This window comes from Lagopus leucura, unplaced genomic scaffold, assembly GCF_019238085.1.
Source record: "Lagopus leucura isolate 7727_CA_CO unplaced genomic scaffold, USGS_WTPT01 Super-Scaffold_100019, whole genome shotgun sequence".
Classification (NCBI taxonomy): domain Eukaryota; kingdom Metazoa; phylum Chordata; class Aves; order Galliformes; family Phasianidae; genus Lagopus; species Lagopus leucura.
In genome coordinates, this window is record NW_024962273.1 from 10,377,087 (window position 1) to 10,401,954 (window position 24,868).

Here is a 24,868-nt window from a genome sequence, read left to right on the forward strand (position 1 = left end):
TGCCTTGAATCATCCTCCTGTGACCAAAAGGCCATCAGAGCCTTCCCAGTGCAGGGAGGCAGCAGACAGCACTCAGCCCTGTGCCGAGCACCCCAATTCTGACCCCACCAAGCCTTATCCCAGCTTCAACCAGGTGCGCCTTTACATGGAAATGGGCATATTTCCCATCAGCTGGGAGAGAAGCAGAAAGCTGGAGGTGTGAGTGGTCCTTCAGTTCTCAGGAGCGGGTTCTAACAATTGCAAGAGCAATGCTGATGATTTTCACTGATGAAAATGCAGTCTTCTAAATGGTTTCTCAAACAATTAATAGAGAAGTCAAATAACCCGAATGAATGATAACATTTTAAAGTAATTATTTGCTGCAAATGAACACAAATGATTTCAATATATAACACATTAGCTGCAGCAGCTGGGAAATCCATCATGATTCGAGGTGTGCTCAGTGCTGGGGACCTGCCTCAAGTCTTTCTGAAGCCATAAATTCTCATTTTCTTCCCTCTAATATAAATGCTGTGCGGATTTTCCTTCCAAGCTCACGGCAAGCTTTTCCTTTTGTCACTCCTCTGCTCTCCTTTGCTTTCTGCTGTCTCAATGGAGGAAAGCACTGTGCAGGATGCAGACTGGCCGTGAGGCTCAGCTGCCCTAAAGCCTTTTCCTTTGCTGGAGAAGCAGTTTGGGCACTTTGATGGGGAGGTGCAGTGGAGGCACCTCTCCAAGCCCCAGCTGGGGTCTCCCAGCCTCTCCTGCATTGCAGGGACCTCCAATCACATCGCCAAGCAGGGACCAAACTTTGAATCAATCATGGGGACAGATATTTTGTGGGCATAATGCAGTCTCGTCCACTTGATTTGATCACAGACTGATTATATTACACTCCCTGGCACCTCTCTATTTGGATGGAAGGAGCACACTTCCCAGCTTTTATTTTCATCCTTCCAGGCAGCCAATACCGAGTAATACAATCAGCAGTGACAGAAAGTTTGTTTCGATTAATGAATGAGAGAGAAAAGTTCTGGGGGAAGGAGAGAATGGAACAGCAGGGTTGTAGGATGCTGGTGATAACCTGGGATGACTGGGGCTAACTGTGCCAGTTCTTGTCGCCCACAATTTCCCACGCTAACCTGGAGGGCTGGAGATGTCTCAGCTGCTCATGGTGTTGGTTTTGCCACTTCCTCTGCCAGCCAAGTTTAAGGTCCCTCCCACATCTGAGGACATTGTGGACAGCAAGTGATGATGAGGATGGGAAAAAGCTTTATCCATGCTGTGGCCTGCCCATGCTCATCCCAGAACAGGCGGGGTCCCAGAGTGCTCTGCCAAACTGAAACATCTGGAACAACCCAAAACACCAGCTACTGGGGGAAGTCCTTATCCTTTTCTTATTTATTCCTAAGAGCTGAATTTTTAGTCCAAGGAGCCCTGTGGTAGTCTCAGAGAAGACCCTATGAAACCTGCTCTGTGGAGAACAGAAGTTCAGAAATAATGGGAAGCTTTTATCCACAGCAAAACCTTTGCCATAAAACTTCATAAAGTGCATTTCTTCTACAGTGGGTCCCCGGGGGCCTAAAAAATAAATATCTGAGGATTCATGCAGTAGTAAAAGTCGATACAAGTCTTTGAAGCAAATGGGCTATTGAGGAATTAGGTGTGGGAATGAATGGATAGATTCCTCTACAAATCTCTTCATAGAGGTGCTGTGACATAATGAAGACACAGTAGGTGCATTAGGAAAAAACCCCACTTTAATAACGGCCGTACCTTACGGCTTTTCCTAAAGAGACAGTTTGCCGGATGGGAAATCCTCTCCATGGCTTTCAGTGGGTGAAGAGATGGAAGGAGCCGACGAGACCCAGACCACGAGGTGGTGCCAGGAGGATGCAGGATGCACCCGGGGCTGCTGCCCATGGCCCTGTGTCTGTACCCATGCATGGTGTCCCTGGGTGTCACCCGTGTCCCCGGTGCTGCAGCACCACAGATGGACATTGCTCTCGGCTTTCATTATCATCAGTTTCAGTTTTTCCAAGGAAACGCCAGGCCTCTATAAACCCCCTCTGCTGACTGCAGAGCTCTGGGAAGGGTTTTGGCTGAGCAAGCGTTTCTGTCGCAAATCTAAATATTTATGCTACAGCTGTGTAAACAGTCAAAACTCAAAGGGTTTTTATTTTTAACGTCCCTGATTTCCAGCAAGGGATTGGGATGGATGTAATGTGTGGAGTCGGGCATCTTCCTCTGTCACTTACTGCATGTTGGTGCCAATCAGTCTCCTCTCTGAAGGAGTTCTGCTATAATGATTTCTATGGCAAATCCAGATGGAGAGGAACCAGATGATTGTTACTTTATGTCGTGTTGTCTATCTGGACACCAAACGTCCATCTGCTTGAGTACAGCAGCTCAAAAATACACCACATTAAAAAGTAAAAATAAAGCAGGCTGTCTTTAAAACGTGGTGTTAGCAGGGAGAGAAGTGATTCCCTGCATGCTGCAGAAGGACACATCAGCAACCTCAGCACGGCCCCACGGCCTCAGCTCACCAAGATGTGATGCACGGGCTGTGCATGTCTTTGCTCCCCAGGGCTGCAAGAAAGCCAGTGGCAGTGGGATGCTGCAAACACACAAGCATGATGTTCAATGGGAACAGCACAAATAAAGTGGTGGACATTCAGTGACCCCACAAGGAGCAAAGGCGCTGCCACACCAGCAGCACAGCTCTCCAAAAGCCTGCTCTAAGGAGACACAGCACTCCACTTCCCTGGAGAAAATCAATGCTTGTTTACGTTACTATCCTCCAATCCCTGTTTTAAAGTAATTCATGGCATAGCCAATGCTATTAATTTTATTAAACTGTTATTAGTGGGCAGATATTATTCTGCTCCATTGATCTTAAGTTGATGCAATTACCAGTTGGGAATCGAGCACCATATGTCTGGAAGTTTCAGCTCTGTTTGTAACCTGAAGCTGTACAGCACAACTGCACCCAGGCAGATGCTGGTGATGGAAATTGGGGAGCTGCTGATTTCCAGGTGGATCCAAAACAAGTGAGGAACTGCCCACATTTTATAACTTAAACCCTTTTAAAGGGGAGGCATTGCTATTAAGCCTGGATCTGAGCTATACATCAATGGAGAAATGTACTCAGGTATTCACCTCAAGTCTCCTAGGTTCTGTAGTCCATAGAAAGCTCATCATTGTGGATTACTGGCTAACTCAAGCACCTGCTGCTATGAGCAGGGAGTTTCTACAGATATAGCTTCTTCTCTCTGCACAGAAAAGGCACCAGTCATCAGGAAAGGATCACGTCCAGCTATTTTGCTCTGCATGCAGAGGACAAACCTCACTTACAGGCTTCAGGTCACATCTTAAAGCTGTATTCACAGGGAAAAATTGAGTTTGTTCAGTCAAAACCAGACACTCACATAATGGAATAGAATGGAGAAAAGAGATATTTCCTGTGCTATGGTCTTGTAGTGTTAAATGAAGGATGGATGAATGGATGGATGGATGGATGGATGGATGGATGGATGGATGGATGGATGGAGATAGTGAAGAATAAACAGAGGAGATAAGAGCCAACCCACCAGCATGCAGCAGTCTCACAGATGACAGACAAAGCTGATGATAGACACTGGATTTGAAGGAGGACCAAGATACCTGCTGAAGGCTTTGGCAATGGAAACAGGAGGAAATCAGCCACCAAGAGGACTGGCTCTTTGCAGCACATAGTACTGGAGAGGGATACCAAGGGGATGTCAGTGCCAGCAGTTTGCTCCTGTTCTGGAGGAGATGCTGGTGTTGGTGATTTTGGAGCTCAGACAGCTGCTGGTTCCTGCTGATGGCTTGTTCTCCAGAGAGAGCAACTGATTTATGGGCCCGACTGCACTTAGCTAAAATGCTTGTTCATTATGAGCCATCAGCCTCGCCTCCCATGCAAAACAAATAAACAAAGAAAAGAAATTACATGCTCTTCTCCACAACCAAGACATTTTCTGGCAGCATAAAGCCCTGCAGGGTGTCTGTGCCGTGCTGCAGCACATTGAGTGGTGCCACGAAGCCCAGCCCATTACCCCCATGGCCACAACACAGGAGCAGAAACTGGCATCCCAGATGCATCCATGAGACTGGCTGCACAGAGACAGCACTGGGAGGGTCCCCTGATGCCTGTTGCCATGCCTGGGGCACAGCAAGGCATAAGCATCCTCCCTTGGATGCTGTGGGATGGCAGACAGGGCACAGGGGCTCCCCAAACCCAGTATTTCGTTAGCAAAGTTTGAAGAGATGCCAACATGGGAGTTCAGAATTGTGTTTTTGCTCTTGGAAGGGTGTTGTTTCAGCCATTTAAAGCATGCCTGAGGTGTTTATTTTACCCTTTTGGAGATCGGGGTTGAAGCTGCCTGGATGCCCGTGGCAGGAGCAGCATGATGTGTTTCCTGGAGAGGTTTTGGGCAAAGACCAAGCCCACAACAGCTCTCTGAAAGCAGAGCAGGAGTACTTTAGAAGAACTTGAGCCCCTGTTCGTGTCCCTGGTGCTTGGCACTCTTCCCTGGATACATGGCATGGTAGGAATCCCTGCCTGTAAATGGCAGCAGGGTTTGGCTGATCAGCAGGTTAGGATCTGTTGTATTTTACCTGCTCTCCAAAAAAACTGTATGCAGACACAGATCCGATTAACACAGTTGATGGAAAACATCCTCCTCTTCATCCACCCTGATGGCTGCAGCACTTTATCAAGTCTGAAGACAAAGTTTTCCAGCAATAAGTTTTGGAGTTCCATTTCCCTCCAATACAAGTTTTCTGTTCCTTCTTTGATCATTTTGCCAGCAGGGTTTCAGCCATCCTTACACATTAGCTGTGGGGCTGGCCATGTATTGAGTTGAAGACAAATATCTGACTAGTACCTCATGGGCTGTTTTGCTAGTTTTCTTCACATACTGGAAGGCTGAAGAGAAGACCACCAGCAAGGAAGGTAGTGGCTGTGGGGGCTCAGGAGAGAGCGCCCCACTTACTATCGAGCACTTCAAAGCTGATGCGACATGCAATAGATTTGGGGCACTTCACACTGAGCTTGATGCATTGCCTCTGGAACCAAATTCATCACCTCCTCCGTCACTCTCCATATACTGAATCAGAGTCACCACCTACTGAATTAAAAACTTCACATGCGGTTCACGTCCTACCATAAATCAGGCCAAAATGGAATTAAATGCATTGTATGCTAAGAACTCATTAATCAGCCCATAAATTAAACATGGCACAAGCCTGTTGGAATGGCTGTGCCCAGATATAGCCTCAGGGTCCCCTGGGGAGCAGACACCACTGAAGTGACAGAGCCTCGCCACTCATCTTGGTATGTTTGTCTGTGATGGGATCTGTGGTGCACCAGGTCCTGGACCCACCCAAAACCTGGGCACCCAGCCCTGGAACTTGAGCATCCTTCTAAAGCCCCTAAACACAGCAGGGCTGCTGGTACCCAGACACTTCTCTTGCAGTGCTGAGCACCTGCAGCTCTACAGAAGCACAATGCTGTCAGATACCTTCTTGGATCTAATCCATGCTATTTCCTTTTATTTTCCTATTCATTTGGTCCTCTCAAAATCTGTTCAGGAGCAATTAGAGCCTGTCAGCTAGAAGCTGATGCAACTTTTATTTAATTAGCCCAGCAGCCAATAAAGATGCCATTCATCAATATCTCATGGAAGGTGTGGCTGGCAGCAAGGGAGAAATTTGTCATTTCTCCCTGACATCCAGATGGCTGCAGAGCATCCATCAGTGATCCAACTGCATGTATGGACACACACACATCTAGGACAGCGATCAGCTGGGAGGCACTTATCCCATCGGTACCTTGGGCTACAGACCATGGCCAGCAGAGGCAGAAAGTAACGTTGGAGGGGTTTTTCCTCTCCTGCCATATGTTGCTGTCCTCAGCAGCAGGAAAGGGCAGAGATGTGTTAGGAGAGCCCAGTGCCAGTAGCATGGGCTGGAGGAGAACAGAAAAAGCATGGGGGCTTCAGCATCACTGCTGCCTCTGCCTTTGGAAGGAGGACAACAGTTCCTCTCATTGCCCATAAACACATTGGAGATGGAAAAGACGGGACTCAGGATACTCAGAACTGATGGACCGCAGCAAAATTTTGGGGTGTTCAGGATGTCTGAGATAAGCTTTGGGCAACACCCTCTTGGCCTGAAAGCTTTTCCATAAGTCGACATTCAAAGCATCACACAGGTGCCCGATCTTCAGCCAAACTTATGTCAGAAGGACACATTTGGCACGGGCAGATCCCAGATGGTAGGTACTCTGGCCAAGAGGATGGGAAACATTGGTCTGCACTTTTCCAGGCCTGACCTCGTGGTGACAAAGGTTTCTCCAGCTCAAAGGGATCAGGTCCTTGCAGGAATAGCCTGCCAGCACATTTTGCAACATCAGCATTAAAACTTGCTGCACTAAAAGAAAATAAATCAATTATCACAGGGTGGTTCATAGTTGACAAACAAGAGTAATAGTATCTTCATAATTAATGTTGTGAGAAAGCAGCTTAATGGCTTGGTTCCTTGTGGCTGGCTTGATGTGCAATATATAGCAGTTAGTGCAAGCAAAAATAGTAGCTGGTATCACTTTATCCTTGATGTCCAGGTGGTAGCTGTGGCTTGTGAACATGCACTCAAGGCTGTTTGCTCACAAACCTTAGTCCCAGTAGCAGCAGAAAGCTGCAGGTGTCACTGCATTGATGGTTGTGTGCCCAAACTGGGAATGGGCCAGGGACGTGGATGCAGGGCAACTTCTCAGTCCTGTTCCATACATCTGCATGGTGCTGTGGGCTGCAGATGCCCTGAATTTCACAGACAAAACACCCATCCTTGTGTTGGACCTGGAGCAGCACTGTGGGCTACCCAGCTTCCAACAAAATGTATTTGTTAATGGAAACAGCATTTCTGGCATGTTATGGTGATTGATGCTGAGTCAATCAAGAAACAAGCCTTAAAATGAAGTGAGATGAAGGCTTAAACACCAGGTGGAACTATCCCTGCAATGGGGATTATTGCAGGACTGAAGACTTGCATGCAGACATGCTGAAACGCACTGCCAGGCCCACCACTGCTTCCAAGGGAAGGGAGCAGAATGCTTACACTACAAAAAGGGACAGGCACCAAGGAGCAGGCACTCATGGGCTGTGATAGGTCTGAGCCAGTGATTTTACTGCTGGTTTAACCAAATAAAAGCAATGAAAAATGCTTTCTCTATGAACATGCTATTCCAAGCCAAGATGAGGTGCTTGCCTGATTTTATTCTGTTCCATCAAGTCTTGTTTGATTTGGCTTTTTCTTGCTTAAGACCAACACGATACGCTGTGCTAGGAGCTGCCAGCTTCAGTCATTTTCGTTGGTGTGACATTTGGTATTTCACAATTCCTGGGGGCTCTTCTTTTGAGAGTCTCAGCTTTCTTTTTTTTTTGCATTAGAACAACTACATTATTTCCAGGTTGGGTGTGGAGAAACCTATGTGCAGCATCCAGCTTCCAAACCCAAAAGGAAAATTAAAAAAAAAGAAAAGAAAAGAAAAAACAAACACAAAAGATGAAAAACCCTCAAACGTGTTATCGTTTAATCATCTGTGCTTTTCAACCACTATTCCCCTGGGGAGCCCGATGCACAGATTTTCTGCTAACAAAAGGCGATTTTACTGGAGAACAAACTCACTTCTCATCTCCGAAGCCTGGCTCACGTTCCAGTGAATTCCTGCATTGTGCATGCACAGCTCATGGTCAGAAATTGCAGGACAGAGCTGGCCTGGTGCCCAACATGTGGCCCAGTGCCCAGCACGTGCTTCCTGTGAGTCTCTGTTCCGCTGCTGTTTTCCCCTAGAAGATGCTCCTGTCTCAGTGAGAGCTTCCCCATCGGTCACCCAAAACTCACGTGAGCCTCGGCGTTCACACCAGGCTTTCCCACGGGGTGTAACATCCTCCAGATGTTAGGACCAAACCCAGCACATCCTTCTGGATCTCTCCTTTCTGCAAAGTCTCGAGGTGGCCTCCTTGCTCCGAGCTTGTGCTCAGAGGACCTGTCTACTAATGCATTTACAGGCTGAACAGACCCAGCAAGCTCTGGGCTGAAAAGGAAAACCAGCTCCTTTTGCCAGCACATCATGTTAAGCTTTTATATTTAAAATGACTACATAAATGAAGAAATGAAAAACAGGTCTAAGCACTTTACCAGGCAAATCCGATTTCCACTTAGGAGAATTGGATAGAATAAAGCTAAAAAAAAATTTGCTTCTAGGATGAGATTTAATTGAAAGTCCCAGCGCTGGTTCTCTGACTGCACTTGTAGGTTCAGAGAATAAACCTGCCAGCCATCAATTGTCTTAAACAAGATCATCGTTAATCCTGACTTCAGCTGTCAAAAAGAATGAGACTGCAAACTAAGAGGGCCACGAGGATAAACCCAATCATTTGTTTGTTAAATATTTGCAACATGTCATATCAATAATGGATAATAAGAAAATATTGGCCCTCCAGAGCTGATGTACAGCACAAAGCTGCGCTGAATTGCATCTAAACTGTTATCAATAGCACATTTATTATTATAATAGATGAAAAACAAGCTTTCTGGCTGAAAAACAAGATTTGAGCTCGAGCTATTTGGACGTATTCTAAATGTTGTGATTAAAATGCAGCATGAATGTTCCTTTAAAAAAAAAAAAAGAAAAAGAGAAAGACTGAAAAATAGACCTGCTACAATTACATATGCCATCCAGCTCTGACTCAGTAACCTGAAAGAAAAAAGAAAACAGGGAGAATTGCATTTGTGTCCAGCCAGGCATTTCTCATCTTCAGGGCTTGATTCAGAGCCTAAGCTAACAGAGCTCTTCCTGCTGGGTCGGGATCCAGCCCCAGGCCTGAGGGTTTGAAGCAGGGAGCAGCCAGATTGCGCTGAGCTCCCTATGCAGGTCAGGGTTTGATTAAGCTCTGGCAAAGGAACCCAGCTGAAATCTGTCTTGCTCCAGTCAAAGACAACCATCATTTACGGGTGGAATTAGAAGCACAAGAAACTGTAGAAAGAGATAAAGCAGCCACCTGGGTGAAAAGGGAACAAGGTTTCGCCTCTGGAGCAAACAGCTGAGGGACCGAGGGGCCGCAGTGGCCACTCTGTGCTACTGCATGTGTTCAAACCTGTGGGACACAATCTGCCTCCCACAGCAAGGAGAGGCTGCTTGCTGCCTCCTGCCACCCTGCCATTAAGTTCCTCTTTGTTCTGACAAAGCAGAGACTAGCGACTTAGAGCAGTCTCCTCCTAGCTCTCCAAGTAATTGCATTCTCTTATGTCTTTTAATGATAAGCCCCACGAGGCCCAAAATACTGCACATGCAAGCCAAATTGGCCCATCAGCTCAGTTTATCAAAGGGACCTCATTCGATCTCAGTCTTTGATGAAGACAGGAGCCATCAAAGTCCACCCTACTGATTTTCTGAGTTTACTTTGCCTGCAGATCCATGGTGTGAAGGGCACTCAGCCTCCAGGCATTGCTAATGGGAAGCTGTGATGAGGAAAGCAAAACAGAGAGATAAAGGAGGAAAAACCACAGCAGAAACCTGGGACAACACTGGAAGTCTGAGCAACCTGATCTAGCTATAGATGTCTCTGTTCACTGCAGGAGAGTTGAACTAGATAATCTTTAAAAATCCTTTTCAACTCAAATAATACTATGAGTGGAGGCTGAACAGGCGAGATGAACCCTATGATGGGCATCACCACGAGTAACACCATGAGACTGACCAAACCCCATTTTGGAGGCAGAAGTTCTCTTGGAGTGAACTATCACTACTAGGAGATGAGAGGGTGACTGCCAGCAAGGAAACACAGAGCTGGCAGAAGACAGGAGTAAAGAAAGGCCTCCTGTGCACTCCAGACTTTCAGAAATGAGATATTTGTTCTATATTCACTGGGAAGACTTCTATACTCCCCCCAGTCTAGTAAGCCCATGGATGGATAGGCAGTAGGAGCTGTGTTAGTGACACCAGCAAGAGACGCTGAGCAGACAGGAGCAAAAATCCAAGGAAATCATCTGCAATTCCTGGCTTAGAATCATATCTGTTGGAAGGGACCTTTAAAGGCCAACCTCCCTGGAAAGAACACAGACACCTACAGCTCAATCAGGTTGCTCAGAAATCAGGTCCAGCCTGACTTTGAGTGTCTCCAGGGATTAGTACCCACCAGCAAATTGTCTGGGCAAACTGTCCCAGTGCTTCACAAAAGGGTTTTTCAGGGGATGCTGGCAAATGAATGGCACCAGGACTAAACTGACCAAAGTACTTTATGGAAAAGCTAAAAGCCAAGCCTACTCCAAAAAAGGGAGGGGTGACAGAAGAAGACTGGAGCAGCGTTTCACATCATAGCTGCAAGCAGTGAATGTGAACACAGCAAGATATTACAAAAAAAAAAAAAAAAAAAAAAAAAGATTTTACTGTACAAAACCAGTTAGTTCTGAAGCACTCAATGGCATTTAATAGTTTTCAGCTCAATCAGAAGAGGGAACTCAGAGCTTACATTACAGCAGCTTGAGGAGCACTGTGAGGAACAAAGCACAAGTCCTTACAAGTCCTTTGGTTTCAACCAGCACATACAAAAGGTGTGCAAGGAAGAGGCAGAGAGCTCCTCCAGCAGGGATGTAGAGGACTCTGCTTGGCACCATGAGCTCAGGGGGTTCTTTACAGCTCTAAAGTTATGGCAGAAGATGGATGGACCATCTGCCAGTGAACAGGCAGGGCCATTTATTTATTTCATGAAAGAGTGTAGTGCTCAAAACAGCCTTTGGGGGAGAAAAAAAAAAAAAAGAAGAAAAACTGTGACATTAGTTCCAAAAGAAAGGCTACAGACAGGAAAGGGCAAAATGTAAGCATTGTTCAGACTGCCTGATGCCCAGTGTGGTGTAGCAAAAGAAACCACCATCAGGACAAGTGGGCAGGAAGAAATGTCCATCCCAGATTGGTTTTCTCCCTCTTCCTCACAAGAGAAGGACTCACAGATGAACTGGTGAGGCCAGGGCTCCAGAGCCTCCAGCGTAAGTGGGAGGCTGAAAGAGCAGCCCAACTATACAGACCGTACAGTCCAAACCACTCACGCAATGAGATAAATTAATCTAACAAGTAATGTTCACTTGCTTGTCATTTCATCAGCTTGGCTGCCAGTTGCTATACTGCTGGGTTCTGGTCTACAGACACTGATCGACACTGACCTGGTAAAACACAGCATGGAAAGGCCTTGAGGAGATGCAGCAGCAGCTTGACCCAGAGCTCACTAGGAGACAACTTGTTTACTTTGTTACTAACCAAGATGGCAAGGAAGGAGGAGTTTAGAGCAAAGCAGTGATTTTCTTCATGCCGTTTCTGTAATGTGGCACAAGCCCTAATCAAGGCAAAATATTTGAGTGCCCCCAGTTTTTGTCTTCCTGGAAAGGTGAGTGACGGCCTTACGGAACCCACAGGCAGCCTCAAGGGAAGCAGTGCTGCAGTCCATACTTTGGCAGCTTCACTGGGGATTTTGCTTTTTTTTTTTTCCAAATTGCTCAGGGAACTCAAAGGCCTCACACCATCTCCTTCTTCATGGCAGGTTTATCACACGTATTGACGTGACGGACTGGGCTAAAACCAGCTGAAACTAGAAATGTTCCTTAAACTCTGTTGTTCATATCACAATAACAAATGTGCTAACGAGATGCAGAGGTTGGTATCATCCAAAATTCAGCAACTGTGGTATTTGCCATGAAGCCGACTTCACAGGTTTAAGCTGCTGTTGCTAGAAAACATTTCCTAGGCTGGGAAAAGAAATTCAGAACAAATAAGAGGTTGTTCTTCTGCATGTAGCCCTGGCTAAAACTACCCATTAATTGCCACTCTCTGTGATACACCTCGGCTAGTTCTTCTGTCCCAAGGGAAGCCCATGGGTGGTGGAGCATCACCAGGAGCATAGCCTCCTCCTCCTCTTCTTCTTCCCATCACTGCACCCTTCCTTTCACTCACTCACATTTCACTTTTACAATAAAGCTTGCACGGAGGTTACTGCTCAGGAAAACCACATCTTTCACGGACAACTCTAGCTTGAGAACCTAAAGAAATGAGTGGGCTCAATCTAATGAAAGTAAAGGTTCTGCTTGTGTAAGTGACGCTTCTTTTTACAAAAAAAAAAAAAAAAAAAAAAAAAATCACAAACAAAACATAGCTTCTGGAATTATAGGACTCTATGGGGAAAGGAAGAGGGAAGAAGAGAGATGCAAACCCCTTGAGCTGCATAGCACAGCTTGCTTCCTAATAGCATTCCGTTGCCTCAGAAAAAAAGAGGTAAATTTAAGGGACTCATAGCCAAGAAGGTTTTTTTTTGCAGAGTTTGAAATCTCATTTTTATGCTTATCTCATGCAAAGCTGAAAGGAAATACCACTGGCCACAACTTCAACCTGCTAAGAAGAAAAATCTGTTGGACAACAGCCAGCACAACTGAAGGGAAGTTTGCTACACTAAAGGACTCGACCAGAATGCATCCTTCCACAAAGCAAATACGTGTGCATCCACAATGGGGCAAATCCCTGCAATCTCCACGAAGGCTTGCACAGTGATGTGCTACTGATCTTCGTCAGCCCACTGCTGTCCCTCAGCTAGAGATGATCATTTCTGTAGGGCAGCCTCCAAAACGGCCGGTGTGAGCTTTCCCTAATCTGCCCCAGGACAAACTCCATCACTTGCTGAAAGCGACAGGCAAAGCTGGACAGACAGACAGCAGGCTGCTGTTTTCCCCTAGGGATGCGCTCTACATCTCTACGTATGCTATCACTGTTTTGGTTTCCCCTTCTGATACCAAATCAAACCATCAAAAGGAATAAGGAATAGTTTCCTAAAACTGGGACTTAAGAGCTGTGCATGGCCCTGTCTCTGGGCGGTCTGTATGGAATAAAACCCCTGAGGCCTCCATACTTTACAGAATCAGGACCCAGATCCTGCTCTGAGTCCATTTGAAGGTGGTGAAAGGGCTGCTAGGATGGAGCTGTAGCTCTAAAATAGAAGTGCTATACTGAAGGTGCCATTTTGCAACCTTGTAGCTCTTCATTACAGCCCCTAGCCTGCTCCTTGCTGGTTGTCAGCACGCTCAGGGGAAATCTTTCCAAACTACAGTACATTTCAATAAACGGGTCAGGTTAGCAAAGCTTTACGACCGCAGCTGAAGCAGCGAGGAATCCAAATACCAACAACCAAGCAGGCAGAGCAGAGGAGGAGGTGACTTCCAGCAGGTGACGATGAGCAGGTGCGAAGAAGAAACTCCATCAGATGGAAGAGAAACACAAGCAGAGCCTTTCACTCCTTGGAGCAATTCTCCCAAGGGGCTGCAGCAGCCCCGAGCCTCATGTTTGCACTTTATTTATAGCACTGACTTCACGTTCTTAACCTTCCCAACCGCAAACTGCAATTTTTCTCCCCACAGCATTATGGTGATGGTTTGGAACTTCGAGATGTTTGGGAAGGGACAATTTGGCATCGGGAGACTAAAAAGCAGATACAGATGACATCCTAAATGTATCTTTTATGAGTTTTGAATGCTTCCTTTAAATTAAGCTCAGAATGTGTGACAGCTTCTGGTAATGCCGCCAGTAAGGAAAAAAAACATAAAAATCAAGAGGTTTTTGAGCACACACAGTCTTAAAGATCACATCTTTGAGTACCTTGCTTTCCCTCACACCACCTCAAGCTGTGATGCACCAAGTGCTTCCCAAGGACAGTGCTCCAATGATTTCCGCTGTCTTTTCACCGCAGATGCCCTCGAACATCAACACACTTCCAAATTCAAGGCTTATAAAAAATTAAATGCTCCAATAATTCTAAATTGGGTCTGTTCAGTACTACTGGAGCCTGTCCATTCCTTCCATTTGCTTTTTTTTTTTTTTTTCTTTGTTTTGCTGGTGGGGGGAAGAAAGGACAAAATACTTTAAATTAGTACTTCAAATTGGAAGCTGGTCAAACAGCATCATAGCAGAGTGACTCAGCAGCCTCTGAGCTGATTCGCAGCGTATCATAAAACAGGATTAGGAAAACAACAATGCCTGGAGGAGAAAGAACACACACAGATTCATGGCAAGAGAACAATACCAAAAAGGAGTGGAGGGAATAATCCCGACTTGGCTTCCGAGGAGCAGGTTGGATGACCTAATAGATGGCTTTCAATGCCCTTCATTCCCCACTTAGTCGTAGGGCTCAGCCACCCGGTTCCAGCTACCACAGCTTAATAAATGGCTCTGCATCAACTGAAGCACATTAAGCACTTCTGTGTGCACACCCACAGCCTGTTGTCATTTGTCTGAGACCACGGTCCCCCTCTGGCACAAGACCCAGATGCTATTTCAGAGCAGGCAGGAGCTTATGCAGAACTAGTGGTGCACCCTCATGGCCATTTAGGACAAGAAGGAAAGGAAACAATCCAAGACTGCATATTCCAGTTACAAACCAAAAAGTGACGCTGTCTCAGTCTTATTCAACAATACACACGTGGCAGCAAATTAAAGCACCAGTGATGTCAAGCTAAGCATACTCCTTAGCACAGTCCCGTTCAGGGTGGAAACCAAGCAAGTATTTCATGATATGTTCAATGCCAAGTTGGAAGAGGAAAGCATCATTAAAAATCTATTCTCTGGGAACCTGAAGACCCTATTGACAGCCTTTTTGTAAATTAGGCCACACTTGTCACAGCTGCAGCCTTGGGGTGACAGAGGAAGGCAGGGACTGTCCAAGGAGTTTTACTAGATTGGCAATGGTTGAAACAGTTTGAATGCAGAACAAGAAAATTCACAGCTCCATGCAAGCAAGAAAAAAAATCAGATAATTCTCACAATTCTGCTAAAATACCTACATACCTACATGGGTAGAGAGACAGAAATCAGGTAGGAAAAGAAAAATCTCATATGCCACAGTATCCTTTTGTAGATTGAAAAAAGATGGTAAAGTGCTTCCTTGTTTAAGTCACTGTAGGATGCCTGGAATTTTATAGAAACTGCTGCAGTGTGTCTCCCAGTGGAGAATAACTGAAGCATGAGATAAGAAAACCCTAAACTTGCAGCGGCAGGAACTGTTAAAGGAAATGTCCAATATAGACTTTATATACAGAAAGACTACAAGTAACAGCTTGGATTCCTAAAGTACAAAAATGTAAACCAATTCTCTAATCATGTCTAATCAAAGAATGCTATCAGTTGCTGCAGACTTCTAAGAAATACCGTATATCAGAGAGATGGTAGAATGCATATCTTGTTCAGTGGTGCTTTGGGAATAGTTTAGCCTGCAGCATTTAATTCCCTGTTATTACTTCTGGGCCTGGAGGTGAAAGTCATAAATCAGGACCAAACATAATTTGCAGTAATGGGGTGAAATACTCATAAAGAGAGTTACACGATGTAATTTTGGGGGATTGTAACTCTTCCAGTCTTTGATGACTGCAGTAAAAAATAGCAAAAACAACAACAAAAAAAATCTTCCATCTGTAGCATCTATTCTTTGCTGATCCCACATGGGATTTTTCATCCCTTTTCTCCAAGCATCTCTACCTTTTGCTGGCATGCCCTCCACCCTTCCTCTCTGCTGCCCTAAATATATACTTAAAAGAAAATCATAGGAAAGCATTCCTTGCTTAGAAAGAAGGACAGGTTCTAAATTCCATTGACTTCACTTATATGGGAATTCAATACCACAGAACTTTTCCCAGGGAATTTTGTTCAGATTTCAGGACCCTCTACTGTTTTTTAGAGGGCTACTTTGTCCCATTTAGATGGCAGCTACATTCTGAGTAATAAAGACCACAGTACTATAAAATAACATCATCTCCATTCTTCCCTACCATCTACTGAGTTAAAAATTATTTTTAAAAAATTTTAAAAAAAGAGAGAAAGAAAGAGAGAGAAATAGATAGAAAAAGAAAAAGAGTGAGAAAGAGAGAGAAAGAGAGGAAGAGAGGAAAACAAAGAAAGAAGGGAAAGAAAGAAAGATAGAAAGAAAAAAAGATCCCAACCCATAATGTGTTAGAGCTTTGTTTTCTGAGCAACAAGACTAATCATGTTTCCTCTATTTGGGGTCTCTCTCTTCTCTTCCTTTTCTTCTAGGTCCTCTGGATCCACACTGACATAGAAATATCCCATGATGGAGAAAATAATGCACACAGCAAAGAGCAGAACAGTGAACAAGACAAATTCAGCCCACTAGGAAAGAGAAAAAGAAATAAAACAGCAAGTCAGGGAACACCAGTCTCCCAGTCCAGAGGATTTCTCTGCACGTCCAAGTGCTTTTCAAAGTGCTGGGTGAAAGCTTTCCAGCACCTAAGGTTTCTCACCGTTTTCTGGTAAATCATGTATATGTAATGTAGTTATGTAAATATGAACATGTGTGATATACCTCAACACAAGTCAGTTACCCATGGGCTAGTTTCACTAAACCTCTTCTTACAAATCTGCCCTGGCTGGCACATACCTGCCTGGGCTTTTTGCCCACAAGATGCCTTTGAGACAGGCAGTTTGCTGTGAGCCAGAAACAAGCCCCAGTTCACACCTTCATGTCATTATCCCAGAAGCTTTGCAGCTTGGAAGAAACAACTTCTGCACCACAGCCTCCCCATGCAGAGCCCAGTATCGCAGGGATACAACAGGCAGCTGGCCCTCACAGAATCAGGCAAGCTGCTTTTGGTATGCAGCAGCAACACATGGCTGACATTGTGTCCAAGCTCCAGGTCCAAATGAAGTCTGCTTGCCTAAAGCTGAGTTCCAGCACTATTAGCACAGCACAGCAGTATTACTGTTGTTGAAAGGCCCAGGAAAGACCATTGATCCAGAGGGCAATGCTGAGGGCTATGCAGAACCCTGGCTGGGAGACAGCTGGGGCACGTTGGAGCCTGGGGCTGGGTAGAGAAACTCTGCCTCCAGGGCACAGGCATCCAGAAACACCATCCAGGGCCTGTTCTAAAGCATTAGCTTTGTTTTACAAGCAGAACCATACCTGCGCCATAGGTGCAGCCTGGGCAACAACAAGCACAAGGGTATTCCCAACAGCCACTGTGAGCAGCCAGCCTGCTTGCAGCACTGACTTCATGCTGGCTGGAGACTGAAAAGAGAAGAAGAGTCTGGTCAGTGGCTGTCATGCTGTGCCCACATCCCTCTACCTAGCCTAGGAGAAAACGGTGGAATTTTTTATGTGTCTCCTTCACAATTAAGTCCTACAGCTGCATACAAAGAGGTTTCAAAACAAGTCATTCTAGAGGACACATGGAGAAGGAAGTAATGGTTGCTGTTGCAGATCTGGATTCTGATCACCCCCAACCCAGATCATCTACTGTAAGATCAGGAAGACTGGAGACCCACGCAAAAAGCTCTGAAGCTTGAAGCCTGGTGCCATGCGTCTGCACATCTTTGGAAAATACTGGATCTTGATGTTAAGCTTCCTGCCAACCTCAAATCATCCATATCTCACAACAGATTGTCCCATGGATTAATGCCTCACATTAATAAATATACGCAGTTTACTCTAAAGATAGATTTGAGTAGCTTCAGCTTTTTGATCTTGCAATATATCTCAGTCCTCTCCACTCACAAACCTTCACCCCAGACAACCTAGTGTACCACAATCAGATTCTCATAAACCCTTAGACCCCCTTCAGTCTCTCAGTTTAAAGCAGGTTCCAAGCCTCATGCAACCTTGGCAGACGTGGGAATAAATCCTGAAGTCTAATTAAGCCCCTTATCTTCAAGTGGAGTACCTGAGAATAGGAGAAGGCCAGACCCGTAATGGAGAACATCACTTCTCCAGCAGATATTAATAAGTATTGCGGTAATTGCCAAGCCATATGGACGTTGTTGGCTTTGATGTCTTCTGACTTCCATGTCTGAACCGCACCTGCAGACACCTAGCAGGAAAATAAAGGAACATCAATTCGCTGCTGAAAGATCAGATCCTTCCTAGACTGGACTACAGAGAATTAAGATGAAGCTTAAAGCAAAGACAGAAGCAAAGCTCTGACCTGGAAGTGAAACTGTGGGTCTGATCTCTGCCACATCCAAGCCTGTTGGGAGTAGGCTGACTCCTACTGCACAACATGAAAATATCCCAGCTACCTCCTGTGCCACAAGATCTTCAAGATTTATTGCAAAATGGCAAGCTGCCTTCTTTACTGGTGTTAGGAAAAGTCTGTGTAGTACTTTTATGGAGCCTGTTACCTGCTGATGACACCAGAGCCGGAATGGGCAAGAGGATAAATGCTCACTCCCTCCACATGACCACTATTTGCATTCCGTCAGCACTGTATAACTCCCCAACTATAGCATCAACACCCAAACATAACCAGTTCAGGAATTCTAAGAGTAGCAAAAACTTCCCCACATCAGGTATATTGAGACAGTTACAGTGTCTGTATTCCTAATTCCTTTTGTTTGCTTTTCTAGGTGTAATTAATACTGCCTCTGATGTGCAGAGAAGCAGAGAGAGATTTGAGTAGCAGCCAGGCAATCATTAGGCTAAAATGCCTTCAGGCAGGAAACCTAGTGTTTAAGGAGAGTACATGGGAAAATACAAGGGATGTTTATGAGATGTACTTAATCACCATGCAGGGAGGCAAATCAAGAGAGTGTAATTTAGAAGGCTAAAAGGGGTGAGAGGAGAGCTGCGCACTGTTCTTTTGCCCAAAGGAAATGTCACAAGTACTATACTACAACTGCACACTGAAGAAGGCTGGGAAGGCACTATTTCCATGATTTAAGTATTACAGTTCAGCTATATTAGCAGCCTAATATATTGCTTTCTTGGTTCTTCTATACTTCACTCTCAGCTGAGTAGGAGAGCATGGTACAAATCATTGCAGTAATTAAAAATTATCTTGGCCTGGAGCAAACTAACTCTCTACAGAAGGATGAAAGCACAGGACAAGAGATGGAAAAACAGAGGGTCAGAAAGATTAAAGGACCGCACAGCGCCATAGGGTCTGAGGCACAGAGCCACCCCTAAGCATCCATGGAGGCAGCAGGGGCTTTGAGATGAGACCACAAAGTGGGGTCCTTGCCCACACCCATTTGGAATGCATCTACCTCTCCTACTACACTCAGCTGTATTACTCGAAGCTTGGTGATAATATTCTTAGTCTCATATTCTCTATGCAACTACTCTACTCAGCTTCTCATCCAGGGAAAGAGGTGTGCAGCCATAGAAGTAAGGACTGGCCAACATCGCTTCAAGTGTGCATGTGTTTTGTGTACATAAATCTCTACACTCAAAGATGGCAGCATCTGCCTGTTCTCTCCAGGACTGTACATCCTATTCCAGCTACAGGAGGAAAAATGTAAAAAAAAAAAACCAACAAACAAACAAAAAACCAAACAGGTGTTAGGCAGCTATGCTTTTCCCCTCTACGTATTTGGATTCCACAGACACGAACAGCTCCCATTAGTTGCCCAACAGGGAGATGTTCCTGCCAGGGAATAGCTGACAGCACTTTGCTCTGTTCATCACCACACAGTAGTCAAAGCCCCAAAGGGCAGCTCAGCAGCGTGTCCTGTCAGACCTGGTTTGTAAGCGTGCCTGTGCAGTGGGAAGGTTAAAATGGGCACTAAGACAGTTACATTGATCTCCGTGGCTCCTGCCAGCTGGACCAGTCAGAGCAGTGCCTCTAAGAAGCTGGCAGGCAGGCAAAGGATTCCACCCTCTTTGGTTCACACTTCTGGGTTGTTTGGAAAAGCATGCCTTGACTTCACACTAGTCTCCAAATGAGCTGTACAGTGAGAGTGAGAGGAGGAAAAGGAGATACATAACCTCATCCACCTCTCTCAACACTTTGCTCCTCTTCTTCCTGTGCAAAATCCACATGCCTTGAAAGATCAACTTTCAGATCAGTAAGTAAAACATGAGGGTGTAGCAGACTGTTTTTGCAGAGTTTCTCAAGTGTGAGATGTTACCAGGTACTGTAGTTTTAGAGGTCACAGGCAGCATTAGCTCTTGGCAGTGTGCTGGGTCAATGTTAACCAAACAAAGATGGTGTGATACCAGCATAAACTGCATGTCACTTGATTTTCTAAGGATTTCCATCAAGCAAAAGACATTGCTTCTTGTTTAACTGGTAAGACTTGACAAGATCACAGTGTAAGGTGGAATGACCACCCGCCCCCTTTGCTTTTATAGTTGCCAGAATCTTTTCCTGGATAGCCTTCAAATGGCTATTGCCTCAGTCTCACAAAGTGGAGAAAGCAAGAGAGTCACCAATGTACGAGGAAAAACACTGCCAGAGACTAGAGCAGAACGAGCTTGTTACCAACACAGGATCACTTACATTAGTTATCACAACAGTGTACGATGCACCAAAGTCAAGCAGCCCTAGGTCCAGGGTGAATTCCCCAGTTTCAGTTATGCATTTTCCATTATCATATCTAGATACAAGGATGAAGTACAGCATTTTCTGGTTAGTCTCAGACAAAGAGCACAGAGTAGAGCTATCAAAAATGCCCCTACAATGGACAAGAGAGGATGTATAATGTAAAGCTGCAGTCAGGTTTATGTCAGAGGATCCCTAGAGTTGTTGCCATCTCTTCCTTCCAGGAACACTTAGGCACTGACTAGAGTTCACCCAATGACCCAGGCTATTGCTAATGGTTTGAAATGCTGATTCTTCCAAGCAATCTCAAAAATTTCCAGCAAAAAGAGAACTTCTCTCTCTCTCTCTTTTTTTTTTCCCCAGCCTTATTTTTCTTCCAAAATTTTATTCACTCCTTCTAGGAACTGTGGGCCCCGCAAGTTAGCCAGGCTCAGAGAGTCTTCAGGATATCAGAGATACACTCCCACAAGCCATAGTGTTTCCTTTCAATAGAGCAAATTAGCCTTCTTATTTGTTCTTAAATTTTGGATTGCCACAGTGGTTGATGCATCCACCTAAACTGCAGCCATAAATACTTTGGATGGAGCTTCTGCAGAGAAAAGCCAGGAGGCTTTTGAAACATTGCAGAGGCCAAAAACGTCTTACATGAGCCAAGTCTTGTGCTGCCAAACCACGGCCATATGCACCCCCAGTCTATCAGCCCAGCCTACAAGGCCATGGGATGTTAGATGTTACCAGCCCACATACCAGCACTTTGTCATGTGGAATATGAATTGTTCCTTCTCTGAGAGCATCCTAACACTAAAAGCTTGGACCTGAGAGAATACCAAAATAGAGCAGGTGCCACATGGCAGAGAGACTTTTCCATCTTCGACTTCATTCTGCTGACAGATGCACAGATGGCCTCTCAATAACTTCTCATAATTCTTCACTCCAGCTCCACATACAGTGTAACTACTCAGAGAAAGTTAAGTTCTGTACATGGACTTCTTCAAAAAGATTTTGGATTCCTGATATTCTATTTACCTAGCTCTAAGAAAATTCCAATCATTACCTCAATTAGAACGTCATTACACTCATGTCAAAGGAATAATGCTTCCAAGCAATAATGTTTCCCTGATTATGTTATCTTACCAAACCAACAACTGCTACAGGAAGGGAGCTATTCCAGACACAGTTAAGAACTTGAATCTATTCAGCAACATATTATGCACAGAGAAACTGATCCCCTATCCTTCGGCTTGGATGCTTTGCAAAATAAATGCATGGTTCTTCTGTACACACACAAGTGGCCTAGAGTAACTGCTGCTCTGCACAGAGCTGATTATTCTGCTTTTTTTGTTTGCTTGTTTTTTTTACAAACATCTGCCACACAATCAAATGCCAAGAGCATTGCAATTAAGTTTCTTCTATTTGCATGAAAAAAAAAAAAAAAACAAACAAAAAAAACCCTATGGTGCTCAAGGAAGGGCTTCAGTGAGGACCTTCAGCACAGCAAGGGAAACTTACGTGTCCCTCTCTACCAGCGAGTACCCAGAAACACCACAGTTTCTCTGAACAGATATGAACTGTTTGCTGTCAATGGTGAGGTTGACATCTTGGCTCAAACCGTTAATGAATCTGCAAAGAAAGCATATTATTAGGCTGTCAGACAGGGCAGGAAAAGTAAAACATGAATCACTTAAAAGAAGTGCACTCTCTCCCAAAGCATTCTGTCTCTCCATAAGGTTATGACAGTTTCTCCTGCAAGCCACCAAAGTATCAGCCTGACTCAATGCCTAGGCTTTCAATATAAAACTATTTTTCCTACTGCTATGTAATTTTACTCTCTCTGTGCAAAGAGAGCTCTTATTTGTGTGTGTGAGAATGAACTTACCAGCAATCTCTTCTCAGACACATTCATAGATTCTTTTATATCTGTTCAAGAGGATAGAACCCCACCCCCAGGAAACTATAAAGGTGTGTGTCCTGATGAGCGCGTGCACTGTGCTGCCATACTTTCCAAGGAGTTTCTAATTGCAAGAAAGAGTTTTCTAGCAATATATTTTCACCATCAACAAACTTTCATGGGAAAACAGAGGTTTGGGCCTGTTAGCGAAACCAAAAACTTTTCATATGATCCATGATTTTAAGAATTTTGGTTTTCAGTTGTTAACATAGAAGGGAGTCCTAAAGACAGTAATATGCTCAACAAAAGTAACTTCAGTGGAAAAAAAGAACAGTCTCCTAGTTAAATCTCCTCAGAAATTTTTTAACGGAAATGTTTGAGATTCTGTCAAAAAATGCTGACAGAAAAATGAAAGAGTTTCTGACAGGAGGTATTAATCAAGTCTCCTAGGTGGTGTTCAGGTAGCAGAAAACTTCACAGGTGCAGGTCTATGAAGATACTGCTCTCATTTTATCTGATTAGTTTGCTTTTGTACAGGAAGTTGGACAAGATAAGTGATCATCATGGGTTGCAGAGGACAAATGGCAACAGCTCCTTTCCAGATTGCATCTTCCCCTTCTTTCCCAAAATGGCAGGCCATGGTGAGATCACCCTTCCAAAGGAGGAGATCTTTTAAGCTGCCATCTCAGCCCAGACAATCCTAGGCAGTAGATGGCAATGCAGTTCAGTTCTGCACAGCAAGACTGGGAGGTCAGTGTCTGCAGCTGACACCTGAATCGTTTCTTGCAGGAAGAGCATAGGCTAGATTCTAACCCAAGAACATCTGGGCTACGTTACTTACAGTTTGAATTAGACAAAAGCAGTTTCTCTCAGCCCACCACCCTTGATTCCTAAAAAAAAAAAAAAAAAAAAAAAAAAAAAAGAAAAAGAGCCATTCATACCTAACTGCTGCCAAACCATTTTCTGGCTTTGTTTTCAAGTCTGTAATCTAAAGTAGAAGGAAAAAAAACGAAGAAAATCACATATATGAATTAATACTGCCTTATAAACAAGATGTAACAGAAAATACTAGTGCCAGTGGAATGACATGTTGCAAAGCCAATGGGACTGACTGTATCTCACTAAAGCTTTGCATCACGCTACAGAAGTGAAGTCCCAGTACGATGAAACCAATGGCAAAATTCCAAAGGTTTAACATGAGATCATACATTTTTTCTAATACAGGCTACAGAATTTCAACGAATTATCCTTCTACTAAGGCTTGCAACACTCTCTAACAAAATGATTTGTCTTGATCTGGAAATAGCAAGAGAGCACTATCCACATTAGCCTCTTCCAATGATTAGTTACAATTAAACTTGAGCACCACGCTCCTATGAAAACCAGCAAATAGCTGAACTTCCAGAGCTGGATTCTTGGTTTACTCATCATCTCCACAGAGCCTAAAGCCAATAGGGAATGTTAGGTTGCAATTCTGATCAACATCTACAGCTTATAATTTTCCTGACACTTAGAGAGAAAAATATCACACAGTGCAGGCAGAGAGCAGGAGACACCAGGATGCACAGTCTTTGCAGGCTCATCCTTGAAATTGCAGCGTGGTTGGGTACGCTGGGGACTGACAGATCTCCTTAAGATCACAGCTGGGGCATCAATTGGAAAGTTAAGCTATACCTGCTTGAGAAGGGTTTACTTGGTGCACAATGCTGAGAATAAAGACAATAGCTACGCAGCCCCTGCCCTGAAGGTTGTATTTCACACAAAAAGAATACAGTCAGTTTCATAGCTGGTTGAAATCCATGGTTGTACCCACACAGCCCTTTCTCCGTGCTTTCTTTGCGATGTAAAACCCTGATCTTCTAAGACTAAGGATCCAGAACTACAGCATCCCTATGAAAAGGCCACTGCATTTCAGTGCAATATGCTGATCCACAAATAATATATGCCCTAAGTAACAAATAGCCACAGTGAATAACAAATTTCAGAGCAATAAATAATAAACAACACTGTTTCTTTCAGTGGGAGGCTCATGGGGATTAACACACTAGCTCGCTGCAGGCAGGACTGACAAATTATTATTCGCGTTCAGCAAAGATCCCCAGAGCTCTCAAATTCATTTCCTGCCCACTCAACCACCCACAAAGGAGAAGAAACCAATTTCAGACTGGCTTCTTCCAGGAAAACATGAGCAAAAGGCCAAACCCACCTTGGGGTTGAGGGAGGCTGGGACTACTCCAGGATAAGCCCTGCAACACAACAGTGATGCCACTGCCATCCTCATCTTGCAGTGGTGCAAAGTGTCATTTACTAAACTGCTTTCCACACCTCTCCTGTCGTCAGCTGACAATGACAGCTCAACAGCATCAGCCAACAACACAGAGCAGAAATCTGCCCGTGCTGAGGGTAGGAATTAATTCAAACACAGGTTAGATAGCTGGGGCAGCACAGAGAGCTACAGAAGCTCAGAGATTACTTTGCTTCAATCTGTCTCAGGCTTTCTTTCCATGGAGACAGTATGAAAATCACTGTATGAATATCAATTTCTAAGGGAAACGGCACACCATCATCAGGGTTTCAGGGAAACCTAAGAACATTGTGTGAAAATGAGCCCCAAGTTCC

At 44.6% G+C, this 24,868-nt stretch overlaps 1 protein-coding gene across 1 annotated transcript in view; it reads right to left on the bottom strand.

The window, feature by feature from the left end:
* Nucleotides 1-16,028: 16,028 nt before the first annotated feature.
* The window catches only part of SLC15A2 (solute carrier family 15 member 2), a 35,670-nt gene continuing 26,830 nt past the window's right edge, over nt 16,029-24,868 (bottom strand). Inside the window, exons 17-22 of the mRNA XM_042877883.1 lie at nt 23,191-23,237; nt 21,871-21,981; nt 20,320-20,416; nt 17,764-17,910; nt 17,007-17,111; nt 16,029-16,216 (exon numbers count right to left, since the gene is read on the bottom strand). Coding sequence (XP_042733817.1) covers nt 16,040-16,216; nt 17,007-17,111; nt 17,764-17,910; nt 20,320-20,416; nt 21,871-21,981; nt 23,191-23,237 — 684 coding nt within the window. The 3' untranslated portion in view covers nt 16,029-16,039. The remainder of the gene's footprint in view (nt 16,217-17,006; nt 17,112-17,763; nt 17,911-20,319; nt 20,417-21,870; nt 21,982-23,190; nt 23,238-24,868) is intronic.